Genomic DNA, 23316 nt, shown 5'->3' with positions numbered 1-23316 from the left:
AACCAGGGAAAGGATCCCTTATACCAGTGGTTAAAATACAAAAACAAACAAACAAGAAAAAAGAAATAATAAAAGCAGCACAAGCAACTCCACACACTTCAGTGGAGACACTCCCACCTACCCAGAAGTGAGAGAAGTGGGCTCCCATTTCAGGGTCTGTGCCCCACTGCTTCCCACACAGGTACTTTGGCATATACAGCCAAAGCTGCTCTGAAGGTACAAAAAGCAGCTGTGGACAGCAATCAGCTAAGCACGGAAACTTTAACCACGCTGGTTTCCGACTTAACATTCCACTTCCTAAAGTTCCTTGCTGTACGTTCTCTCCTTAAATACCCTTGTATATGCTGAGCACATCAGATCTAGTTCTAAAGTCAAGGGACTTATTCAGAGGTTCAAACAAGCACCTGTCTACTCTGTCCTGCAATCCAAGCTATCAATCTTTAAAACAGTTTAAAATAACTTTCACAAAGTGCACGTTCAGTTCCCAAATTACAGCTACTCCCAGAATCTCAGTCTTAGACAATCCTTCACTGCCACAGAGACAGTAACTGGACCAACCCACTGTCAGTGAACAAGAATGGTTTCTCAAATAAATTTAYCACCATACAAGGAAGAGCTCACCTTCCCTAGGCTAGGACTTTCAGTGGGCTGGAAACCCCAGGCCACAGCTGTTCGTGTGTTATACAAAATCCTGTTGTGAATAACGCAATTATTCTGGAATAACACCAGTTAATACAATGTAACTCAATACTAATGGATTTGAGGCAGTAATAGTCCTCATATTACAAAGCTGTGGCTTCCAGAGCTAATAAAACAAAACAGTGGTTTCCAAATCAATTTACTACTCACTTCTATAGCATAATGCAGAGCCGAGGAGGCTGGATGTAATGAGAGGTTCTCTAGTGGTTTAATATAGGGTTTCTCCCATCCTGAATCCAAGGACCATTCAATTGTCAGCATATTATCCGTGAACACAGTTCCAAATACCAAACCAGTGGGGTCAGGTTTTTCCTTGAAGGTCGTAGCTGGGGTGATAATCAAGTCGGAAGCCTGAAGGAACATGGAGACAAAAAGGAAGTGTATCAAAATAATTAAGTCAGACTGATTTAAAAATTATTCTGCATCAGTGAACATGGACAAGCCTTAGTATTTTCTCTGTAGGGATATTTAATGACATGATGGTTAAAGGCAGCTAACCTCTAAGAAGCTGGCAAAATATTCACGAAGTGCACGCAAACATATACACAGTGCTGTTACATGAAGCAGCATATTTTGAGTTTCTGTTAAGAAGCAGTACAAGGTATAAAATCACAAAATAGTAAATGAAATCTCTTGGACACTTAAGTTAACACATCTATACAGGTTCTAGAAACAGCCAATTGTTGTACCTCAGAATATAAGGTGATCATCAGAAATTAAACCCCCTCACAACTAAGTAGATGTTGCACTGATTTTCCTTTAATACATAAAACCAGTGTGAGAGATCAGAGCCAGCAGTCAGCAAATTACCTGTGTCACAATAATCTGCTCATTTATATGTTTATTTTCCTAGAAAGATCCTATTAGCAAGAAAGGCTGAATGCTTCCCTGCATGAYGGACTGTAATAAGCCACGACTAGCTGTAGAATATGCACCACAGGGTTTTGGACTGTTTTTCGCYGGGATAGAGTTAATTTTCTTTACGGTAGCTCCTGCGGTGTGAATCACCCTGAAGAACAGCAGGGAAAACAGGATTTTTGGCATGTCACTCCCCTTTTATACACAGGTAGGAGCTGAACAACTAGAGAGGTCTAGAAAGTGAGCAGAGCTTTGATTCACCCTCTCCTCTTCYGAGCTTTTAAGCTATGCTGGTCAGAGGCAAGGGAGAATTCAAAGAATCATATTCAAAGCTCCATTTTCCTTCCTAACATAACTCAGAGAGCACCGTCCCTTGTTATAGACCCCCAAGCGAAATCCTGTTCCTCTGTATTAGGTGCACTAAAAAGGGGCTTCTGTAAGAAGTATCAATGACTTTGACTTCTCACCCCCGGCGCACATTTTACAAAATGAGACAAAGATCAGTCCCAAGCTTTTGAAAAAAAAGAGATGCACCCATCTCGCTAAACAATCTAATTTTAAAGATATCTTTAACGAACAAAGACCTGCTTCTTATTGATTGGTTGTTTTGGTTTAAGTTGGTTGGGTTTTTGTTGGGTTTTTTTTGCTTAATGGCTTAGATGTGAAATTAATTTAGAGCTGGAGCACATGAATAGATAAAAGCTTGTTTCAACTTTCTCCAATTATAGAGCTTGTCTAGATTATTACAGTGCATTAGTCTGGTTGAACTAATACATAATCTGATGAAACAACAATTACTCTTCTTCCGTCTTCCCTTTATTCTTCTGAAAGYGAATGCTGCAACGGGAGACGTACTACCTAATGATGTCATGAAAGTAAAATTAATTTTACCTGACAACCTCTTATCACACGCTTCAAAAAGAAAGATATTACAGAAGATGTGGATCAAAATAAAAGCCACGGAGGAGTGTTTGCAATTATCCACAGCGCAAGACTCAGCTCAAGAAAATAATTACATGGGCACAGGGATGACAATGGGGCTTATGTGAGTATGTAGAACACAATTATATCTTTGGGTTTATCTCTGCACAGAATCACAACTTCTAAAGAACTCCCTCTTCCRGTGGTATCAACTGCTTTCCCCAGAGTCCAGGCTTCTGCCTCATCTCAGGCCAGTTTCATTAGGGTAATTATCTTTACAATAAACTGGCCTGGGGACCATAATTACCATATGAAGCTCTTGCCCTAGAACTCCCACCAGCGTGCTGATTTCTGCTTTTATGCCTCTGTTTGCTGCTTCCTCAGTGGTGGTAGCACAACTAGCTGAAAGGCACCATTTCAAAACAGTCAATTTGCCAGGGTCAACAAATAGCTTTTATTTAAGGATGGGAAAGAATGTTAACCTGGCTTCTCTCATAAACCCATAAGCGCATGTAGAGGGAGCGGCAAGCTGCAGCCACAAGTGAAGAGATGCTCACTGCATTTCAGTTTGAGTCCCTTGAGGGCAGAAAGCCTAGAGGGGTAGGTAAACTATTATTCTCATCCAGAAAAGAAGCAGACAATTCCCAGATCACAGAGCTTCCTGGACCTGCACAATCTGACCAGGGAGCCCACTTTCTCACTTCCTTTAGGATTTAGGGAAACCAGCTTTCTTTCAGACATTGCACCAACACCTGAGTCAACAATGTCAGGTRCAACACTTGACCCATAACAATTCCTTCAAACAACAGTAGGAACTTCCTGGGTAAGACCTCAGAGAGAGGCGAAACCACACAGACCAGCATAGCAACAATCATTCAACAGGCAAAAAAGTAATTTTTCCTCATTCTTATAATCCTGTTAGGCTCTCTGGAGATCTACTTTTTGCCCATTACTTTAATATCTGTTCTTAGGACTTTTTTTCCCTTATCTACCTTTTTTTTCTCCCTCTTTTTACCAAACAGTGCAAATTAACAGCATGCAAAAGCACCCAAATCTTTCAGAATCCAAATGCTTTTCATGTCAAGATGCCATCAAGTGCTGCAATACATTCAGTCTTCCTTTTCCATGGAGGATGGCACACTGGGAGGAGGTGCTGGAGGATCATCCCTGGAGTACTCTCTCCCTGAGTGCAGTCTGCACGAAGTATTACCAGCATCCTCAGTTTCTTCTCAGTCCCTGAGAAGTCAGGTGCCCTACACAACATCTCACCTGCCCACAAACCCTTTTGGCATCACTTGTTCAAACACGAGGGGAAATCAAACACTCTGAAGAACCCACAAAAGAGGAGCAGAGCAAGGCCAGGTGACTAATGCCAGGGTACTGATTAAGTATCAATGCCTATTATATTAATATCACATTAAAAAATTATCGCAGTGCTACCTTGCTATCACCAATGACCTTTATAAAGCATTTTTTTTCTTTTGCCAACATTCTCCAAGCCCTGAAAGCAGCATGTTAGGGATGCATTAGAGATTGGCACTAGCCCCCATCCAGATCTCTGCTGTTTGCAGTGCCAGCACGAAGGGGAATTTTCAACTAGGCTTGTGCTTTGCTTGCTTTGTTTATCAACATGCTCTCAAGCACCTCYGACATTGTTGCCTAATCAAACCATTAAACTGGAAGGAAAACCAGTCATTGCCAAACAAAAAGGATAAGGGAGATTAAAAAAAAGTGGATGTGGCAAACCGTCACTGAGTGCAGCTATTTGGCACTTGTTGCCTAATGTAAAATGACAAAGACATAGTCCCAGGCCTGCAAAGGCTCCATGTCACAGCAGAAAGGAATGTAGCAGACCTACGTGCCAGCATCCCAGCCCAGGACACTCTGGTAATGAACAAGAAACATCAGATTGTCCTCCCTATGGTAGGCAAGAGTGGTTGGGAAGCCAGTTGGATGGATACTGTTGATTTCCAAGGCTTATATGGCACCATTATCCCTACAAAGGGCCACTGGCTCAAATAGACTTTTTTTTTTTAAAAAAAAAAAAAAMCACCTMATCTCAAAAGTGCCTCTTAATTCTAATGCATCTTCTTTCACAGCAAAGGTTTACCCAGCCCGAGTAAAGAAGACATRATGTGACCTCCTGAAACTAAAATTCATCGTTTGATCAAAACAGATCTTTTCAATTATAAGCTGGGTCAAAATAAAGGTGATGCGCTGGTCCATGTCAATTCTAACCAAAGCTGTTTCAAGACATCCTGGTGCCTCTGGCCAAGCTGTCAGTTTAATGCTTGTTCTACCTGGCCTTTACAATAGCTTRAAGTGGATCTGGAGCTGACAACAGCCCCTGGCCACAGCTGTTACTCTCGCTGTTACATTCTAACCCTCCCTACCCAGACAGAYGTCTCAGGTAGGTGCAGATGGCAAGTGCGTATTTTGTCCTACTCCTTCTACCAAATTTTGTCAATGCCTTCCCAAATGATCCTGGGCTGCAGTTACTTCCACTGCACTGAAAATCCTAGACCATAACCAGTAGGTTGGGCAGCTGTAACAGGTGTAATTTATTTGATCTATCCAAACTTTTCTAAACACTGTGCTGAGCCAGGCATTTCTATCACTTACTTGAGTAAAAACAGACCTGGCAGCCTTAGCCGTAAAATAGCTCACAGGTTACCTAACAACAGCAGCAAGTTTCTGCAGAGATCCTCAAAACATTAACATGCACCCAGTGAGACTGACTGTAATCTCTCCTGATGAAACAAGTAACCTCCCTGACTTCCAGTCAAAGTGATCAATTCAAGATCAGAAGCAACKGCAATATTTTTTTAACTTATGCTGAGTCTTCAGGTCTTCCCCACACCTGGGGTTGCTGTGAGTTATGGCTGAGAGCTTGACAGGGCAGTGGTGGGAACCAAGCTTGAGCAGGTCTTTATGTCAGTGGTATTGGGAATGCTGATCGACATTGAATGGATCTTGGATATAACACGCTTAGGATATCACAGCTAGCTCAGTAGATGACAGCACCAAACCCCATGGGCTGAGACAGTTTAATATCTGGGTGATATTTAGGGATAAATATATAGTTTAGGGATTACGATGATACTGCTGGATTGACAGTTGGATTTGATGATCTCAAAGTCTCTTCCAACCTTGGTGATTCTATGGAGAAGGAAAACAAAMCCAAACAAGTGATGCAAATGGCCACAGTGGCCAACTATCAGCCACCTGATGCCTCACCAGTGCAGGAGCAGCAAGAGCTTGCAGCTGTGTTGCTGAGCAGACATACTAAGGAGTGTAAGATCCCAGGGTCAGCTGTCCTGGCTGAGTCCCCTCCCAGCATCCTGTGTCTCCCAGCCTGCTCACTGGTGCTGGGGTGAGGAGCAGAAAAGGCCTTGACACTTGTGCACTCACTGCCTAGCTGTGTTTGAGCCAGTCACCACATTGCTTTGGTCACAAATCCAAAACCACACCACACAAAGTTAACTTGATCCCATTCCAAACCAGTCCACATGCTCTGTGCACTGGCAATCTCATGAGACATCAGGAACGAGCACAGCGCCAGCCAAGAAATGCCCTGGCAGGTATGGTCACCTGTCCCTTCTGTCCTTAGCTTCACAGGGAAGCTGAAAACAGGGCAGACACAAGAGCAGGGCCTTGCCTGGATCTGCCTCATGCTGGGATAGCTGGGGACCAACATTTTTCCCTCCTTCTCTGGTAGACCCCCATCATGGGAGCTGATGACGTCCTGGGCAAAGGCACATTCCAGTCAGGCAGCTTGGTGAGAAGCAGTTCTGCTGCCAYGCTGGAATGTGCYTTTGCCCAGGAGGCAGGGAGCACAGGGAAGAAGAGTTACTTGCCAAAGCAGCAGTCCAGGGCTCTGCATGGGAGCTCCATCTCCCCCCASAGGGATTCAGGGAGGAAGGACTAAGAACTAGGCTTCTGCCAGACCATCACTTGCTATCCTTTGTCACTTTGTCCTCACAACCAGTAACTCATTTGCTCCTCCATCTGGGAACTGCTGCTGTGCATCTTGCAGACTCCACTGAATTTCAGAGCTTATTAGCCCCTGCACCTCCAGTCAGGCAGCATCCAGGCTGTCCCATGGATCTCTGGTGCCCAAAWGCAGCAGCCTCTCCAGCCACCCTGGGACAGACCAGATCCGATGCCACTCATGAAGACACAAGTAGGCACAAAACTCAGACTAACAGTCTGAAAAACACTGCAGGTCCCCCAGATCTGTGCCAGCCCAGACTGCCAAGAGCAGCAGCCYCAGCCTTGCCCGCCAGGCAGCATCAGAGCTGTCCCATGGCTCTTTGGCAGCCAACAGGAGCAGCTTCTCCCCCAACCAGAGCCAGATAGGAGCCAGTACTGCTCAGGAGATGAACAGCAATCACAAACACTACACAGCCCAGGTGGCTCTCCCACAGCTCCATGGCAGTCAAGAGCAACAACACTCTCAGCCCAGACCAATTCAGAAACAATGGTGGGTRAGAAAGCCCCACAGACAGCCTAAAAAGCACCAGAGAACCAGGCACGTACCAGCCCCCTCACCCACCACTATAAAGTCATTCTGCTCACCTGCACTGGGAGATCCCACATTCATTTCCCAGTCATGCCATCTTTCTTTTCCCATCGTCTCCTTTGGAAAAGACTGCTACTATTTGGGGCAGAGACCATAACTTTCTGTACAGGGCTAAGCCCTCSGTGGCTCTGATCACAATAATAAAGTCTACAGTAGAAATAATAAGAACACAGAGTTCCACCGAAACAAGAGAGTCAAATTCTTAGAAATGTATTACTAGCTTGAAAGTATAAAAGTAACATTAATGTAAGCTATCCTATAATCCCTTTACCATCAATACTATTAAATTTACAGCAGTGCCTGAGGCTTGAGAATGGAAAGTGTGCCAAGATTTGAGGAGGCAGAAAGACCTATTTTTTCTACTACGGCTATAAAAAAAAATCTTCTGCAATCCCAAGRAGAATACCAGAATCTTTCAACATAAACCTTCCCTGAAACTTAATCATGTTAGSACACATAATTGGACTGAAGCCTGGAATCATTGCATCATATTGGCTGTACATTGGGTAATAAACCACAAAACAAATGACAAAGCAAAAGAGAATCAAGGCTCTGAATCAGTTGTGAGATAGTCATGGAAACAGTAGAAAATATGGCTGGAAGAACTATGTCTAGTCTATCCTCTGCTCAGCATCTAACCTAAACTATTCATTACAGATACTTATCAAATACTTGCCTAACCAAAGAACGAAATTCTGCTAACTCGGTGAGCAATGCCAAGRAAAGGAGGGCAGCATAACCTACTGCTGGCTTCTTTAACCTTTCCCCTGATCTGACAGAGGCTCCAACTCTGATGCAGGAATGTCTGATCTGGAGCAGTAAGTAGGGAAGTAAACCTGCTCTGACAAGACCATGGGTGAGTGGTTGGAATTGACATTAACTTCTTGCCTTAGGGAATGAAAAGGGCACCTAAGGCAGCAGCACAGCTGAAAATATGTTCCTAAACCCTCAAAACACAACAGAAGGGAAATAAAGATGATGCTGGAAAGCTACAGACAGGCTAGATTTCAGAGAAAGCATAGTAGAAATTAATTTTGCCCTAAAATGTATCATTTWTTTCAACAGCACTAGCTAAATTTTAAGGGTTTTTCCATGTTGCTGAAATGCTGCCTGCRTAACTTCCCACTGATTTCATCCAGAGACAATTTATGCTAATCAAGACCCTTTCTTCAAGCTTTGTAGGAACCTGGACTGTAAGACAAGCAAAACTATTTGAATCTTTACAGCCTCATTAATTTTTTCTGCTTCAGGAAAATTACATGAATTTAGAATTGTTAGGATTGGGKTTYTTTTTCTCCCTTACTCCTTAGTACACTCTCCAGTGAYGTGTCAAAAGACATGTTTATTAAAGAAAGATGCTGGAATGTGGCTCCTACAGATCCTWAGAAAACCTTCTACCTGATATTAAGGAAATCTTAAGTATCTACTTGATTTTAGTGGGTTCTATCTCCTGTACTCCAAGTATTTGTATTTTCAAATGTACAAAAACTAGTTACTGAGTAACTCTTCAGTCAAAAAAATCTRTAGAACATTTCAAACATGATTCTCTCTATATAATTCAAATCAACGAGATGGTGATGGGACTATTTAACATTGGATTAAAACCAGACAAACTTATTGCATTTTGGTCCTATAAATAATTTCTGTTTGGTAACAGCTATTCCAATCAACCAAGTGAGGTGATCAGGAAGTGTTAGAGGCTTTATGCAGCCATTGCACTGGTGCGACAAAAACACAGCTGTAGCTCAGCATTCTGTTTAGGAAACTCAGCTCTACAAAAATCCTCCTTGGCCATGCAACTGCACTTCAACTCTGCAGTGTACATACACCTGGGCTTTAGATCAGAAAGAAACAATTTCATTTARGGAAACACAGACTGCAATTCTGTAATAGCAGAAAGTCCTCTCATACATTCATACACAAACATTTCCATAAAAACAAAACCAGGACTATTCTTCACTAATTCGCAACATTTGCTAATTACCTAATTTATATGATTCAGTATTAACACAAACTGTTCTTCTCAAAGATCTGACAGCTTGGTTAATGCAATTCCTGATGCTGTGCTGCTCCTTGCCTCGCAACCACTGTATTTCTGCATTGTAGCATAAACACAATGTTCCATTTTTAGAAAGTTTGCCTGGGAGAAGGTTTGAGCCTAACACAAGCTGAGGGCTCACACTGGCCTATGACACAAGACTGGAATAGAGAGGTCTCTGACATTTCACCAATAACACATCTTTGCACAAGGATTTAAGACACTACTGTCTTCTGGCTTGAGGTACATCATTTGTATTGCAATTGTAAGCAATTGCAACCAAAAAAAAAGACTTTTGCATCTAAACTTGTCTGAAAGAAGTAGCCACGCTGCAGAAAGAAATGAATTGCAAACCTCATTTCAGACAAACAAGTTGGAATTATTTTGTCTAAGTAGCCTGGCCAGTCACAAACATGTGTGGAATACCAAGAATAGAATCATAATCTCACATGTCCAAGTCCTGAGCAGTTGCAATTAAATCTTCTTACCCTGATTTTAATAAGCTTGCAGACATGCAGGGAAGTGGATTCATGGAATGAAGGCATTTAAAACCTTTTGGAAATATAAAATGCTTTCATGGCACAGTCTCTGTATTATACAGAGATTATGGGAACCATTTAAAATATTCAGTTAACCACACATGCCTCTTTCTCTGATTCCATCTCCCCTTTACACAGGTGTCTACAGGTTAGCTTACAAATTGCCRTGAAATTCAGCATGAATTCTGATGTGCCACTGAAACAGTTTGCCATTTCAGTCCATTCAGTACTTTCTTAGAAACAGGTTCTAAATACAGGATTAACATGAACCTCTTCCAACTCTCTAGGCTGTTAGTTCATGGAAAGTTAGAATACAATTTCAAAAGAAAGAAGGAAGGCCAAAAGAATCCTATGGAAAAAAAAACCAAACCAACCTAACTTAATTTTCTTCCTAAATTGTAGCTTCCATTCAAATGTGTTCAAAGCAAAGAAAACATTTACTATCAAAACTGGGGGCATGATATCAGAATGGCATTAATGACATTTGCTAAGTTTTGGAGTCAATTTATAAGTTTACTTTAGGAATCACTGACTGGTGCTAAGCCTTGCATTTTAAAAGCAATTCTTTACCTTGGGAAAAATGAATGCAGAAAACAACACAAGCTAAATGCAAACTCCAAAATTCCAGTATAATTTCTGTGCTTTTACAGACACCAACTATATCTTAAGTTCCTAATGAAAAAAGTGAAAAAGCGTCACTTTCTTGTGCTATAAATCAACTCAGCCAAACTGCCTATGGCTGTTTTTTTAGCAGTTTCCTTTTATCTTGGCTAAAAGCTCCTTTTATTTGCTGAAGACAATTAGCTTTATTTGCAAATCCTTCATCTTCAGATAATGGACAATCAGTTCCTCTACTACAGCTTAGAAATTCTATTTACTAAAAGCCTTCAACTACTTGAAGAACATTACCCAATTGCAGAGAAACACAGAACCACTTGCCATCAAGCTGAAAAAGAAAGGAGCTGACACAGATCCCAAATTCTTTTCTGATAACTGAAAGATGTGTGACACTACCTAGAGATGTAGAGATGACCTACTAAATAGTAACTGACACAGTTTTAGCTTAAGAGGATCAGACTGAACACCAGGAAAACAAAAATTCTTTAAGAGAGCAGCCCAGCACTGCATTCAGCAGACAAAGCCACAAATGTCCTGCTGTGGTACTGATGAGAGCCCCACTTTCAGTAGGAGAATGAACTGGACCACCTAAGGTTCTAAGACACAAAATAGTTGAAGATTCTTATTGTATCCTGTTACACACACACATACACAGCTATCCCATTGGTTGTCTCTAACAGCTTCTAGATAGTTTATRTAAGAGCAGATCTCCTATACTACACATTCTGGGGAGCTACTGCTCATCACAGCATCAAGGTGTAATTACATTTATATAATAAATCTTTCCCCATACAACTTAATATAGAAGCAATGTTCTATCTCTTCAAGCAAAATATAAAATGRAGTCTAATATAAAATTTAAAATGGCAATGCAGGGTATTCTTCTAATATCTCCACCTAACCCTCAAAACTCCTGAAGAGTCAACAATATGACAAAAAGCCCCACTGGGTGCAAATACGCTTTGGCAGGTGAATAATTTATTGATGTCAGTAGAAAACAACAAATTGAGGACAAGGTGGGGAGGAAAAAATACATATTTAAAAGTATATAAATCCTGTAAATTGCTTCACATTTGTTAGTCTTGTAGGTAATACAGCAACTATACAGTGTGCATTTCCTCATTTAAAATTAGTTAGGCATTCACTTGATCCATATGCTCTGAGCATGTCAGTAATTTTACCTACTGCTCCTATAAAATGAAAACAAAGGAAAACTGCTCTGTACTTCCTAAACTCTTCGAGGAGTGGAACTTTCACCCTGTGACACTAACATGCTAATGTGATACAGTCAATTAGTTTAGACTTTAGGAAGGTGTTTCATAAATTAGACTAGTTTGGGTTTTTTTGGCTCTTTGCACTTACGCAAGAAAGTTTGTTGAACAAACAATTTTCATCTTTAAAAAAATCAGGACCAGAGAATTGTTTATCACTGCCAACAGACTTTTCACATATAAAACAGTTTTCCAAAATAAAGCTTAAAATTATATATTTTCTCAAAATGGATTGTTCTCTCTTCCAGTTCCCAGAGCAAGGAATCCTGTATCTCACTGCATTTGACACAAATCATAGCCCACGTAGTATAAAAATGGTTATGGCTCACAGTGAAGTAAAACTCAYTGGCAATCTCTCAATCTGAACCACAAATGCCTGCACTGGAAAAAAAAATTCAGTTTTGTCTAGTGTAAAATACACTACAGCTTTAGATTCTGTGGGAAAACTGACAGATTCTGGTTGGAGTTTTTTTGTAGGCTTAYACCTGGAGAGTGGAAAATATCTTCTATTTGTACTATACTTAACACAGTGTCATCTAATTCATGGCTTGGACTTTAAAACATCATAGCAATGCAAGAAACAAATAATAAACCATACATCACTGTAGAAAATTTAATATACTCACCACATTACCTGGCTAGAGGTGAGATAGCTTCGAACTGGAAGCCATGCCAAGCATATTAGCACAGCACTGTACTCAGTCTAGCAAATCCAAGATGGCAACAGGGATCACCAGTTGGAGCACAGCACTGCACTAACCTGCCTATGCAGCTTCCAGTCTGCCATGGGCTCACATTCCACTGGCTCAGAGCCTGGAAGGTTGGGTCTGTCTGCAGAAAACTCTGGGAGCACTCACAGATTTTTAGAGTAGCATCAGCAACCATTCAGACGCAGAACTCCCARCTAAACATTTCTCATTCTGCCACCACAGGTCCTCACTTCAGCAACTCAGTCCAGATCCACTTGTAAGCCACAGCTACTCTGTTTTGCTTTGGTGTAGCAGACTAGCCAGTATTCTCTAGAAAGTTCCTAGAAAGTCTGCACCACTTTGGCACACTAAAGAGGCTGCTAAAAAGTAAAAATAACTGAACTTTGCACCATTGAGATGCCAATTTTTCCACGGCTTCAGATCACTGAAACTCAGAGAAACATAATAGGAGTAGGTAATACTCTTTTTAAGTGCTCCTTGTATCTCAAAAGGAAAACATATTCCAAGACAAAAGGCTACATACAAATAAAATCATTTTTCTGGATATGAGAGAAATAAAAGGCATCACAGATGCCTTTATTTTCTTAACATGAAGTGTTAGGAATTCCAAGTCAGAGCTAATTCACACATTAAAAGAAACCAAATCCGAGTTACATATGGAAACAGACTTCTACATTCTCCAAACAACATTCATTGTTTCTTGCGGCAGCACAATAAGCAGAATGAATGTATTAAAGAAACTACCAGATTTTTAGTCATAAAATTAATTATGCCTTAAAYATAATTGTTTGCTATTTTGTGGTATTATGGGATGCAATATAAGCACAAAACCAGATATGTGCATTTCTTGATTCAGCTTTCCAAAAAGCATCTAGTGGTACAAAGGATTACTGCACTTTCCATTACTCGTTTCATATTCCCCTCCCAGAGATCCAATAATGAAAATAGGAAAAAACTACAACCTTTTAGGTTGTGGTCACAAACCATCATCATATAAATATTATTTGAAGATACTAGGGATATTTAAATAAACAAATATATTAGTATGTGCATACAACAGTTGAGGGAGGGAGGAAGATTTCACTCTCATGGAAGGAGCCTGATAGATAAATCCTGGAGATTTGGCACTTTCTAGAATACAGGAAACTGCAGCATMATCATTATTTCCTTCAATGTTTCTCAGCTGTTCCAAGATCACTGCTCAYGTGTCAATTCTAAATGCCATCCTTTAAATGCCTTGTAACCACTGTATTTCTGCAGGATGAGATTTTTAACTGCAGAACTGAGTCAAATTAGGGTAACTCAGTAGCAGTCAGGATGAAGGAAACACCAATTCTGACCTGTTGCCTTAAGAGAAGTCCATGAGAATAGAGAACAGCAAGCAGCAGAGAGGCTCACTGCCTGCCAGAAATTATAAGTAATATTCATTCCTTCCTTCCCAATATACAGGGATTTTCTGAGTCCACCTTTCGAATTCAGACAGAAACTGCAATAAAATTTAAAGCAGCTCACCCTACCTAAAAAGTACAGCACTGCATTCYAGAAAGAAACATCTTCAGAAGACTAATCTGGCATTCAAATGTTGGGCACGACCCACTGTAAACAATATGTTTTATGTAAGCTTTAACCAAAACCATACCCTGTTTTCTACATCCCCACAATCTTGGATTGCTTAGGTTACTGGCACAAAACTGCAGTTTTCTTCAATACAGTCAGCCCCATGGGCCAGCTTGATTCCTTTGAAATATTATTAGCTATAGTTTCTGCAATGGTAACCATAACTGTCTTCCACAAAAAYGTTTGTGAAGTTCCCTAGAATGAATCCAGGCTATTTCATTTTCTGTTGCTGTTTTTTCCTTCATTTATGAAGTCTTTCTTCTTAATTTTACTATGACGTTAAGGAGGCTAGACACAATGCATGATACTACAACCAGGATCTATATYCTCACCTTAACTTTCATACACACACCTCACACAGTACAGCATTTTCTAGAAAGCTCTACCCCCCACTGACTGCAGCTAATCTTCAGAAACAGAGCCATAAGGCACGAGTGAAGTCTTACAAATTAGACTTCAGCCTGAGCCAGCTGCTTTCTCCTAGCATTATTCCCTTTATGACCATCTGTCCCACCTGCTAATGTATTTTTCCCCTCACCCAGCCTCTCCACTACAATGATTTGCCATTCTGTCTGACATACAAGTATCAATGSAAAGGAACCTGGACTAAATCCAACTTTGTGCCACCCAGTATTTGGAGCTTTGGTAAGGCACCTGCTTGACTGCTGTTATAATTAAATCTGCCGTAAGTCTGCTTTAGTTTATGCCAAGTTCACCCACGACCCAAACACTACCAGAGTTTGCTGCCACTCTGTCTTCCTTCTGGATTGCCTCAATGAGTGAAAGATACAATTCAGTTTGGTCACACAAGAGTCTCCTCTCTGTAAAGCAATTCTTGTTTGCAAATACACCAGCACAATCTGCTGAATGAATCTACTGAGATCTATTTATTGCGGGTGAATTCACAAAACCCTGCACTCCAGACTTGCAAATTCTTGGGGTTTCAAAACTGGCTGCATGCCTGGTTTTGTCAACATTTTTCAAATCAGACCTTCTGGCTAAAAAGTCATCCTGAATTTTCCTCCTTGGTCAGAACTGCCAGAGAGACACAACAGAAAGAAATGAGGAAGAGAAGAATTGGAAAGGGCTGAGAATGAGGAAATAGAAATTAAATGGCATGTTGCTACAYGGTGAAATTCTGTAGTCATGGACTCTCAAGATTTCTTTGCTGTTTTCAATGAAAACAACATCAGAACAAACCTTACCAAAGAGCCCAACATATTTATTACAGCATTAATTTTTCTTATCTGCTTAAAGCCTGACAATTGAAGGGAAAATAATTACTTTAGCGCAGTTCAGAAAACTGCACAGCAGTGGTACTGCCCAAAAAAAAATCAAGAACATGACACAAAGTGTATCACTGTAATKTCATCTCGTACTGCTGCCAACAGTCAGAAATAACAGGAAAGGAGCTGCTGAAAAAACATGAGTTTTTCTGAGTAGTACTTCTAAATTTGTATAAAATATAGATGAGGCTTTTTTAAAGACTGTAAATCAGGGAGTAARAGAGAAAAATAATTATTCCTTACGTCACACATTTATAAAGACAAAAGATCTATAAAAGGCAGGAAAAAACGAAGTCAGGACAGATGTATAATTCAAAGGAGGACATGCTGACAGGCTCTGCACTTTCAACAGAAAATGGGAAACTGACATCTGTATCCATAAAGGGTTTTAAATGAGCTCTTAGTAACTAGCACTGCATTCAGGAAGAAGGCAGAGGAAGACTGATGTTTTAACTGAGCTCGTTTCCAAACATAAGATCAAAATAAAAAGAGAAGGATGCAATTTTATGTCAGTTCCTGGCAGCTGTTCAACATTCCTTATTATCATATCCCTGTTTGTCGTGGAGTGCTGATAATGTTCCAGAGCTGCAGTGCTTTGGAGTCCTGAAATCCTTACCTCTGCAACTTTGGGACTCAGTGGAAAAACCTTCTTCTGAAGACCATTCATACATACCTTGAAAGATTCACTCATTTGCTTTCCTGTTTCTCCRGAACATCCTCCGCCTGTGCACTCGTTCTGGCAGCCCTAGAAGAAATAAAACCAGAAGAAATCAAATTCAATGCACATTGCAAAGGGAGGTAATTCACACTCAGTTAATTCATTTCAGGGAAAGACTGGATCGAATCATCAGACTTTGTCCCAACTTTGTTYCCAAGCTTGTCCAAAGACTTTGTTCCAAGTGTGGGGCCAAGGCTGGGACCACATGGATCACTGGCCTGGAAGCGTGACACACAAAAGGCAAATAACATGGTTTTTCCCCTTTTTTGCATAATATGGTAAAAGTAAAAAAAAAAAMCAACAAAAAAACAGTATCTTCAATGGGCCTTCCACAGATCAGCCTTGATATCCACTAAAAGTAAAAGGCAAACTCCCAGCCACAGGAGATCTCACTTCCTCTCCCCCTTCCCCTCAGGGAGCCCCCCACATCCCTCCTGCTGATTTTGCTCAGCTTTAACCATTCTGTTCCTCTTTTTTTTTTCTAACCCTCTATAGCAAGGCAAGCAATCGTGGTTACAGGACCTTCCCCATCCACTAAAGGAGAACGTGCCAAGAGAGATCATAAATTTCTTTCCAATATTCCAGTATGCTTTCTCTTTCATTTAAAACGTATTTTATTTGCCTTAAAGGTTAGGGTTTTCAACTCCAGAGAGACAAGACTTTGGCAGTGTGYACAGGCATTCTGCGGCAGACCCAAGCAGGACTAAAGTGCTACCCAAAGCAAGGGACACTGTTTTGTCCCCTGCTTTCCCTGTCATTCTTCAAATATTTCCAAATTCACTGATAAAATTCTAGAAATTCTTCMCAACACCATCAGTTTACAGTAGTAAAGTATTCTGCAGATGAATGGAGCCAACTGATTTTTATTTGCTCTACAATGAATTAGGATGAAGAGCCTGCTGGTTACCAGCTAACAGGATGGGAAGTGCCAGCTGTGGAACAAGAATATCTCAAGGAGCTCCAGCTCCATTGCTGGCTTTTGTCTAATATCCATTATGCCAAGTTGGATTTTCTAATAGTAATTATTGGTGACAGTAAATACTGACAAGTACTCAACCATTATGCTTCAGTTTCTTCCTGTTGCTGCTTTATGAAGTTGCCCTAAAGCAAATGTTGGCATCAACACAAAGAGGACTGAAGCTGTATACAGTTTAATATTCTCTTTCATGATCTTTTTTAAAGATACCAAGCTTGTATGTGAATTTCAAGTACAGACCACCTAGAGGAACAGCCCCTGGGGGCTCCATCATTTTGCCCTTCAGTTCAAGATTGYCACTGAACTCAGTAAAGTCAACAGCCCAATTTCTGGGCACATGCCATGGGGCCAATCCTGTTCTCCATGAAGTCATTATTTTTTACAGATTTAACTCATATTTAAAACAAGTAGCTAACTGCCTTTKTTAACCACACTGAGATTAAACTGAGTTAATCCCTCAGCACTAGAAAGAAATACCACAATTACTTTCTAATTGATGGAGTCATATWTTAATGGCTCCATGGCATATAAATCTGAAACATGTTGCTAAATGCAATAGGGAAAATTGCTCCCTGGTTTAGTGCCAACATTTCYAAGGGAGACCTGCCAAGCATAAATTTGCCCTTTGTGTTTAATAGCATGGTAGATTTAAGACTGCATCTATTAAAACACTCAKGTTATCCTAAAGATACATCTGAGCCACTGAGTCAACATCTTCTCAAAAGTGACTCAATAATGTCTCAAGTTGCTGTGCAATTACACAAGCATGACATTATTTCCTATGTCRTATTGCTGAGATAATATTTTCTCTGGTAGATGTAACTGCTTCTGAGTTAGAAKAGTATTTGAGAACACACATTGATCTAACATTACTGTAAAGCCTGTATGAGGGAAAAAAAGTGTGAAGTCTTACACTAGATTAAACTAGGTTAAATGACAGGGTTTGTATGTTATTTTATCACTGTGAAACACTACTGAAATAAAGACCTGGTGAGCAGTAATTCTGTCTTGAGAAGATTTTAATGCTATAATGATCATTGAAAATTCTTTAGCATTGACAGAGAAATAGTCACACTACACTCAGMAGGATAACAGTGCTCCCTCACACTAGCACTTCAGTTCCAGTCTACCTCTTATATAAGGCAGAGGTAAACCACAGGTGGTATTTGTGTATGCAAAATTTAGGCACTTTTGGCAAATTTTAGTCTTAACAGTTGTCACCAGCACTTCTGCTAGAGCTTTTCCAAACCTGAACAACTCCTGCCCCTCCTGTCCCCAGGCTGAACTAGGYATTCATATCTTCAACACCTTTTAGAATCATGATGCTGCAGTCAATGATTTCCCTATTGTCTCTGGCACATCTTTGTACTTCTATGCAGTCAGATCATTCATCCTTCAGCTACAGAAATTCCTTATTCATCCCTCTGCTACAAAATCTCCTCTCTAAAATCCCCAGGCTTCCTAGACTACATGAGTGTGCCTTAGCTTTTYCTATGCCTTCACGCTTGGTAGCTTTTAAGACACTCAGCAGAGGCATCAGCATTTTTGTTTTTGTTTGGGACAGCTGTTCTATGCACTGCAATTCCACCAAGTGCTTTGCCAAACTGCTGTGCTTGGGGTTTAGCTACCCTATTATCTTAATGGCTCATCTGCAGTTATGAAACAGGAACTGAAGATTACCAGAAACTTCATCATCATGAACTTCAGCTACAAGCTGCATTTCTTTAATCTATAGTGTATGAGATCATTTATTAAAAAAGTCACCTGTTCTCAAAAAAATTTGCAGTTACCTCTATATGCCATGTACTTTTGTCACTCCTTCTCAAAGAAAACTAATTCTTTAATCAGTTCTGAGTTTACTTAATTTTCCCTGTTGCTTGATAACTCTTTTCACCACCCGGGAACAGAAGACTTTCCCTAGCTGAAGGCAAGAGTAAAGAAATAAATTGAAAGTGTTGTTTACAAAGCTCACAATTTCAGCTAGGAAATMGTACTGGCTTCTTTTCAAAGCAACTCAAGATCTGCAGATTCACCAAAGCCTTAGTCATCTTTTTTGGTTTCACCAGTCATCTGTGTCAAATTCCCCACAGACAGCTCCRATGTTATCACTCTGAAGGAGAATTTCATCAACAGCACAAATGCCTCAGTAGAATATTGCCAATGACAGGGAACATCTGAAAATCTAATTTCATACCTATTACAGAATTGCACACAGTGCTTTTTTGGGCAAGCATTGGCTATTCATGGAGGACAAGAACCTAGAGAAACCAAATAAGCCACAGATACACAGCAAAGACTGCACAGCAACTTCATGTCCTGCTATAAAAACACCATCCTATGTAGCAGTCATCTGGCCCCAGAAAAGACAGATCAGGAATTTTCTCTCAGTCAGAAGTCACACAAAAGACAGTTTTCAACTAAGAAAATCCTTTCTCAGACATTTCTCCAAACTAAAACASTGTCTTCCAGCTCTTTCCCTATGCCTGCTTCTGGCTGCTAAATGTCTAAGAAATATTTCATGCTGTAATTTGCACTGGAAGGATAATGAAATTAGAACACTTACCAGATTGTAGGAATAMAGCAGATCAATAAATCCAATATATGACTCATACTCTGGTACTGCCTACAGGSAAGCCAAATGAGGTGTGTGATGACAGGTACTTGGTCATTCACAGCCATACAAATCAGCTGCCTTTCTGCTCCAGGTATAAAATAGAATCTAATATGCASAAAAGCCATCTATTCTGTGTATTTCTACAGTCAGATAAAAAGACTTTCATTACCTCAAAACAGTTTYTATCAGTCCCTAGGAAATGTTAAAACATTTTGGCAGCCACAACACATAAAAGATGAATTAAAAAAAAATAGTAATAATATTCACAGCTTAAAAAAACCCAAACAAACGAAAACCAAATCAAAACAAAAAAAACCCACATGCTGTCAGAGAGACACTGCTGAAGGGCCAAGTCATATAATACTATTTTTAATATAAACTAAAAAAAATATTTGTTTAATGACATTTGTGAAAGAATTACAGAGTTTAAGAAGCTCATTTATGGAAACCTACAGCCAGACATGTTTATCTCAGCTCTCATGGGAATAGCTGYATGATATAAAATCATTTTAATCCTATCTTTATATTGTAGGTATGTGAACATGAACATGCACACATCTGTGCCACCATGCAAGGGTCACCAAGGACATTTTTTGGGCTGGGTCGTTTACACAATCTACAGTGCTGATGTCTGYACTTTCAATACATTTTTAAAGACTGTTCCTCCTTACATAGATCTTCCCTGATGCTTTGTCAGCTTGGCATTATCACCTTACTGTGGCTGCTTGTTCAGCCTTGGGCTGGCACTAATGTTGGTTAAACACAGGCTGTGCTATGGCAGCACACAACAAAGAAAAACACAAGGCAGCTACTGTAGCAGAAAAAGAAAGCTTCCACACTATTTAATAATCATTTCGCCTCACAATGAAGGCATCAGAGCTTAGAATATACAAGAGATTSTATGTCCAAGAAAGCTGCAGTGCATAAAATAAGGTTGAATTGAAATAGATTGCAATTAAATTAGTCCAGAAGACTGTGTAGGCACTTATCCCTGACTTGAGCAGTTTATTGGCTTTAATTTAAARCAGTTTAATTAGTTTGACTAAAACTGAAATATGTTCCTTTTTAAACAAGCTATTTTTATTACACTTAAATAAAAAACATTTCAGGTTATATAAGCACAATTTATTGGTTAGAAAAATCTTAAAACAGAAAACATCAAGAAATGGAAATATTCAACTAGTCCATCCAAGACTCACATTTAGTACCATTTACAGCTATATCATAACTGCAAAAGCAGACAGAGTTGATTTCATGAGATCAAATAAATGCAGAACAATGTTTGCAAAGCAAAGCCATTGCAGGTGCAAAACCTCTTATAGAACTAATGCCAATTTTTTGACTCAGTACTTAAATTAATATTTGAGTAAGCTCAGTAATGCCTAAACTGATGTACAAGAAAGCTTGTCTCACCTCACCTGAAAGGCAGCAAGGCTAGGCAAAGTGAAGGAGARCTACTTCTTAAGTCCAAAAGGAACATGTACTTGACAAGCCAAATTATCAAGAACCCTAAAGCAAGAAAGAGATCAGCAGAAATAGAWAATAAACTAATTTGTAGAAACCAACCCTAAGGAAAACCTGACCAGGGATCTATTTAGCTTCAGGCTAAATTTATTTTGTCAGATATTTCAGAAGAAAATTGCAACATGAGCTGTGAATTACAGCCATATAATATGGAGCCTAAAACGTGATCCTTCCCAATTGAAAAATACAGAGAGCCTCCCTCCAACCAGCCCCATCCAATAAAGGGCATAAAGCAGCGGTAATCTCTGCATGGTGCCTCTTTATTCAATAGTCAGTTTTGTCTTAACACATTTTCCTGCACATCCATATAACTCTCCCTCCTAGTTTCTTCGCAGAAATAGGCAAGTACTCTAATCATCTTCACAAATGACCTCCAAGTGCAGCATGCTCAAACCTTGATTTCAAAGCCCACTGCTCACACTGTTCTTGTTTCCCTTCTTATGACCCTCCYGTTGCTCTGTCACTCCCCAGTGCCATTTACTGTCCTCACAGTTTCCTGGCTCTTCCCTTCTGATTTGGGAAAACAGCCTGTACAATGAGGGGAAGAGGCAGATGACCTAATGGAGCTCTTCCATCTCTMATTCCTATGAACAGTGCTCTAAGTGACTCTTTTGTTGGTTTGTTTGTCCGTTCTAGCATTAATTAGGTTTTTAACAAGTGCATTGTTTGCTAGAATGGCATGAAGAAAAACACGTTAAAGAAACCAGCTGCATCTAGCTGACCTATAAATTCATCTGCCTGTTTTCTAACTAGACAGTGTCTCGTGGCTATATGATATAGTGATTGTTCAAACAAAATAAATGAAAATTCTGAAAGGCACCACAGTTTTATTGTGTTTAGGCCCAATTCTTTGATATGAGATCTTTTGTATCAAACTGACAAGAAAGGGTATAAATGCTATCACATCCTTTCCCTGGCATTGTAACAGGGATTTGCTCTATATGACAAGCTTGTGCTCATTATGTTTTCTCCAACGTTTCTCTTTGCTCATGTATTCTATAATGCCAGATACTAAATTAGAATTTTTTTATAGTAAAATTAAGCAGGATGCATTTTAACTGCACAGTTATACCAGCAAAAATGAGCCTAAGCACAATAAAAATTTATCTGATTTTCCTTGCAGAATCAGTTACACAGACTGTATTTTTATTCTGAAACAGTTCTACAGATAAACAACATCTGATTTAAAGATGCATAAAACATAGCTTACAATTTATTTGTGAAATTGATTGATGGTGGAAGCTCCACACAGATCCTGCAGCTAACAACCAAGGCAATTGGCTTTATGCAATTATCAAATGCAAATATAAATAACACGAAGGCATAGTGAGCAGAAACAAATCAAATCACTGTCTGAAGAGTTACTGAGGGCTTAGAACTGGAAGCAAACAATTTAGTGAGGGAGACCAAAGATTCTGCAGTTTGCAAATAAATCATTGTAGACTCCTGGGGGAAATAAACCCMAGCAAACCACAGCAGAGACAGTGATGGATTCCAAAATGAGAACTGACATGCTCAAAGAAAAGAGCTAGCAGACAAAAACCTGTTTTTAAGGACACAGTCCTGTTTGCAAGCTCCCTCATAACTACWGAGGCACCCAGAGAAGCACGAGGTCAGGCCTGAATCACTGGCCTGTATAAGGGGTCATTTGTAGCTATTCTCAGAGTGCTCAGACCGTGTCCCATTTAAGTCCATTTTGTACTGGAATAAAGGTTTACATAAGACACTGAGCAAAGATGAATGACACACTGAAAATGAAAGCTCTGTGGAAGAAAAAACAAAACTTTTGGAGGAAGAAGGAGTTACTTTTTTCACCATAAAGTCCCATGTACAGTCCCACTAGAGATCATAAAACTGTAACTTACACAGCTGGCTCTTAAATAACACCAAGTACAATARAACATTATGCAAGTGCCCATGTGGTCGCTGGTGTGTAAAGGGATGACACAGGCTGGCTTGATACCTGGTAATTTTGCATGGCCTATTTAATCGTCATCCATAATCAAATGCCACTGCTGTAAAGAACAAGAAGCATAACTTTCTGTAGTGTGCTGGCTGTTAGTGCTGTTATTCCCTGTTGCCTGTTTCCCAAGAGGYTGGTATGTCTGTGAAGTGTCCAACAGATGAAGCTGATAAAGCATGGCAGCAGCTATCTAACCTGGGGATCTGCATGGGCTCAACTCTGCAGGTACACTCTGCTCCACTAGTCAGAGCAGTGCTACTTATCACCGTATTTCTCTGCTGTGTTGGCCTTCTCAAATGGCTCAGCAAAGCCCCGTTTTTTTGCTTACAGGCAGAACTGGGTACAACCAGATACAGGTTTTGCCTGGACATTTCGCCATGAT

The 23316-nt window shown here is 40.1% G+C and overlaps 1 protein-coding gene across 1 annotated transcript in view; it reads right to left on the bottom strand.

Annotated features, from left to right (window-relative positions):
* The window catches only part of BCAT1 (branched chain amino acid transaminase 1), a 55931-nt gene that overhangs the window by 25263 nt on the left and 7352 nt on the right, over positions 1 to 23316 (bottom strand). Inside the window, exons 2-3 of the mRNA XM_057369513.1 lie at positions 15813 to 15884; positions 850 to 1050 (exon numbers count right to left, since the gene is read on the bottom strand). Coding sequence (XP_057225496.1) covers positions 850 to 1050; positions 15813 to 15884 — 273 coding nt within the window. The remainder of the gene's footprint in view (positions 1 to 849; positions 1051 to 15812; positions 15885 to 23316) is intronic.

Source organism: Malurus melanocephalus, unplaced genomic scaffold (genome assembly GCF_030028575.1).
Source record: "Malurus melanocephalus ecotype Western Australia unplaced genomic scaffold, MMel_1.1 scaffold_112, whole genome shotgun sequence".
Taxonomy (NCBI): Eukaryota; Metazoa; Chordata; class Aves; order Passeriformes; family Maluridae; genus Malurus; species Malurus melanocephalus.
The sequence above is the reverse complement of the archived record's forward strand: the minus strand, read 5'-3'. Positions and strand labels throughout refer to the sequence as shown.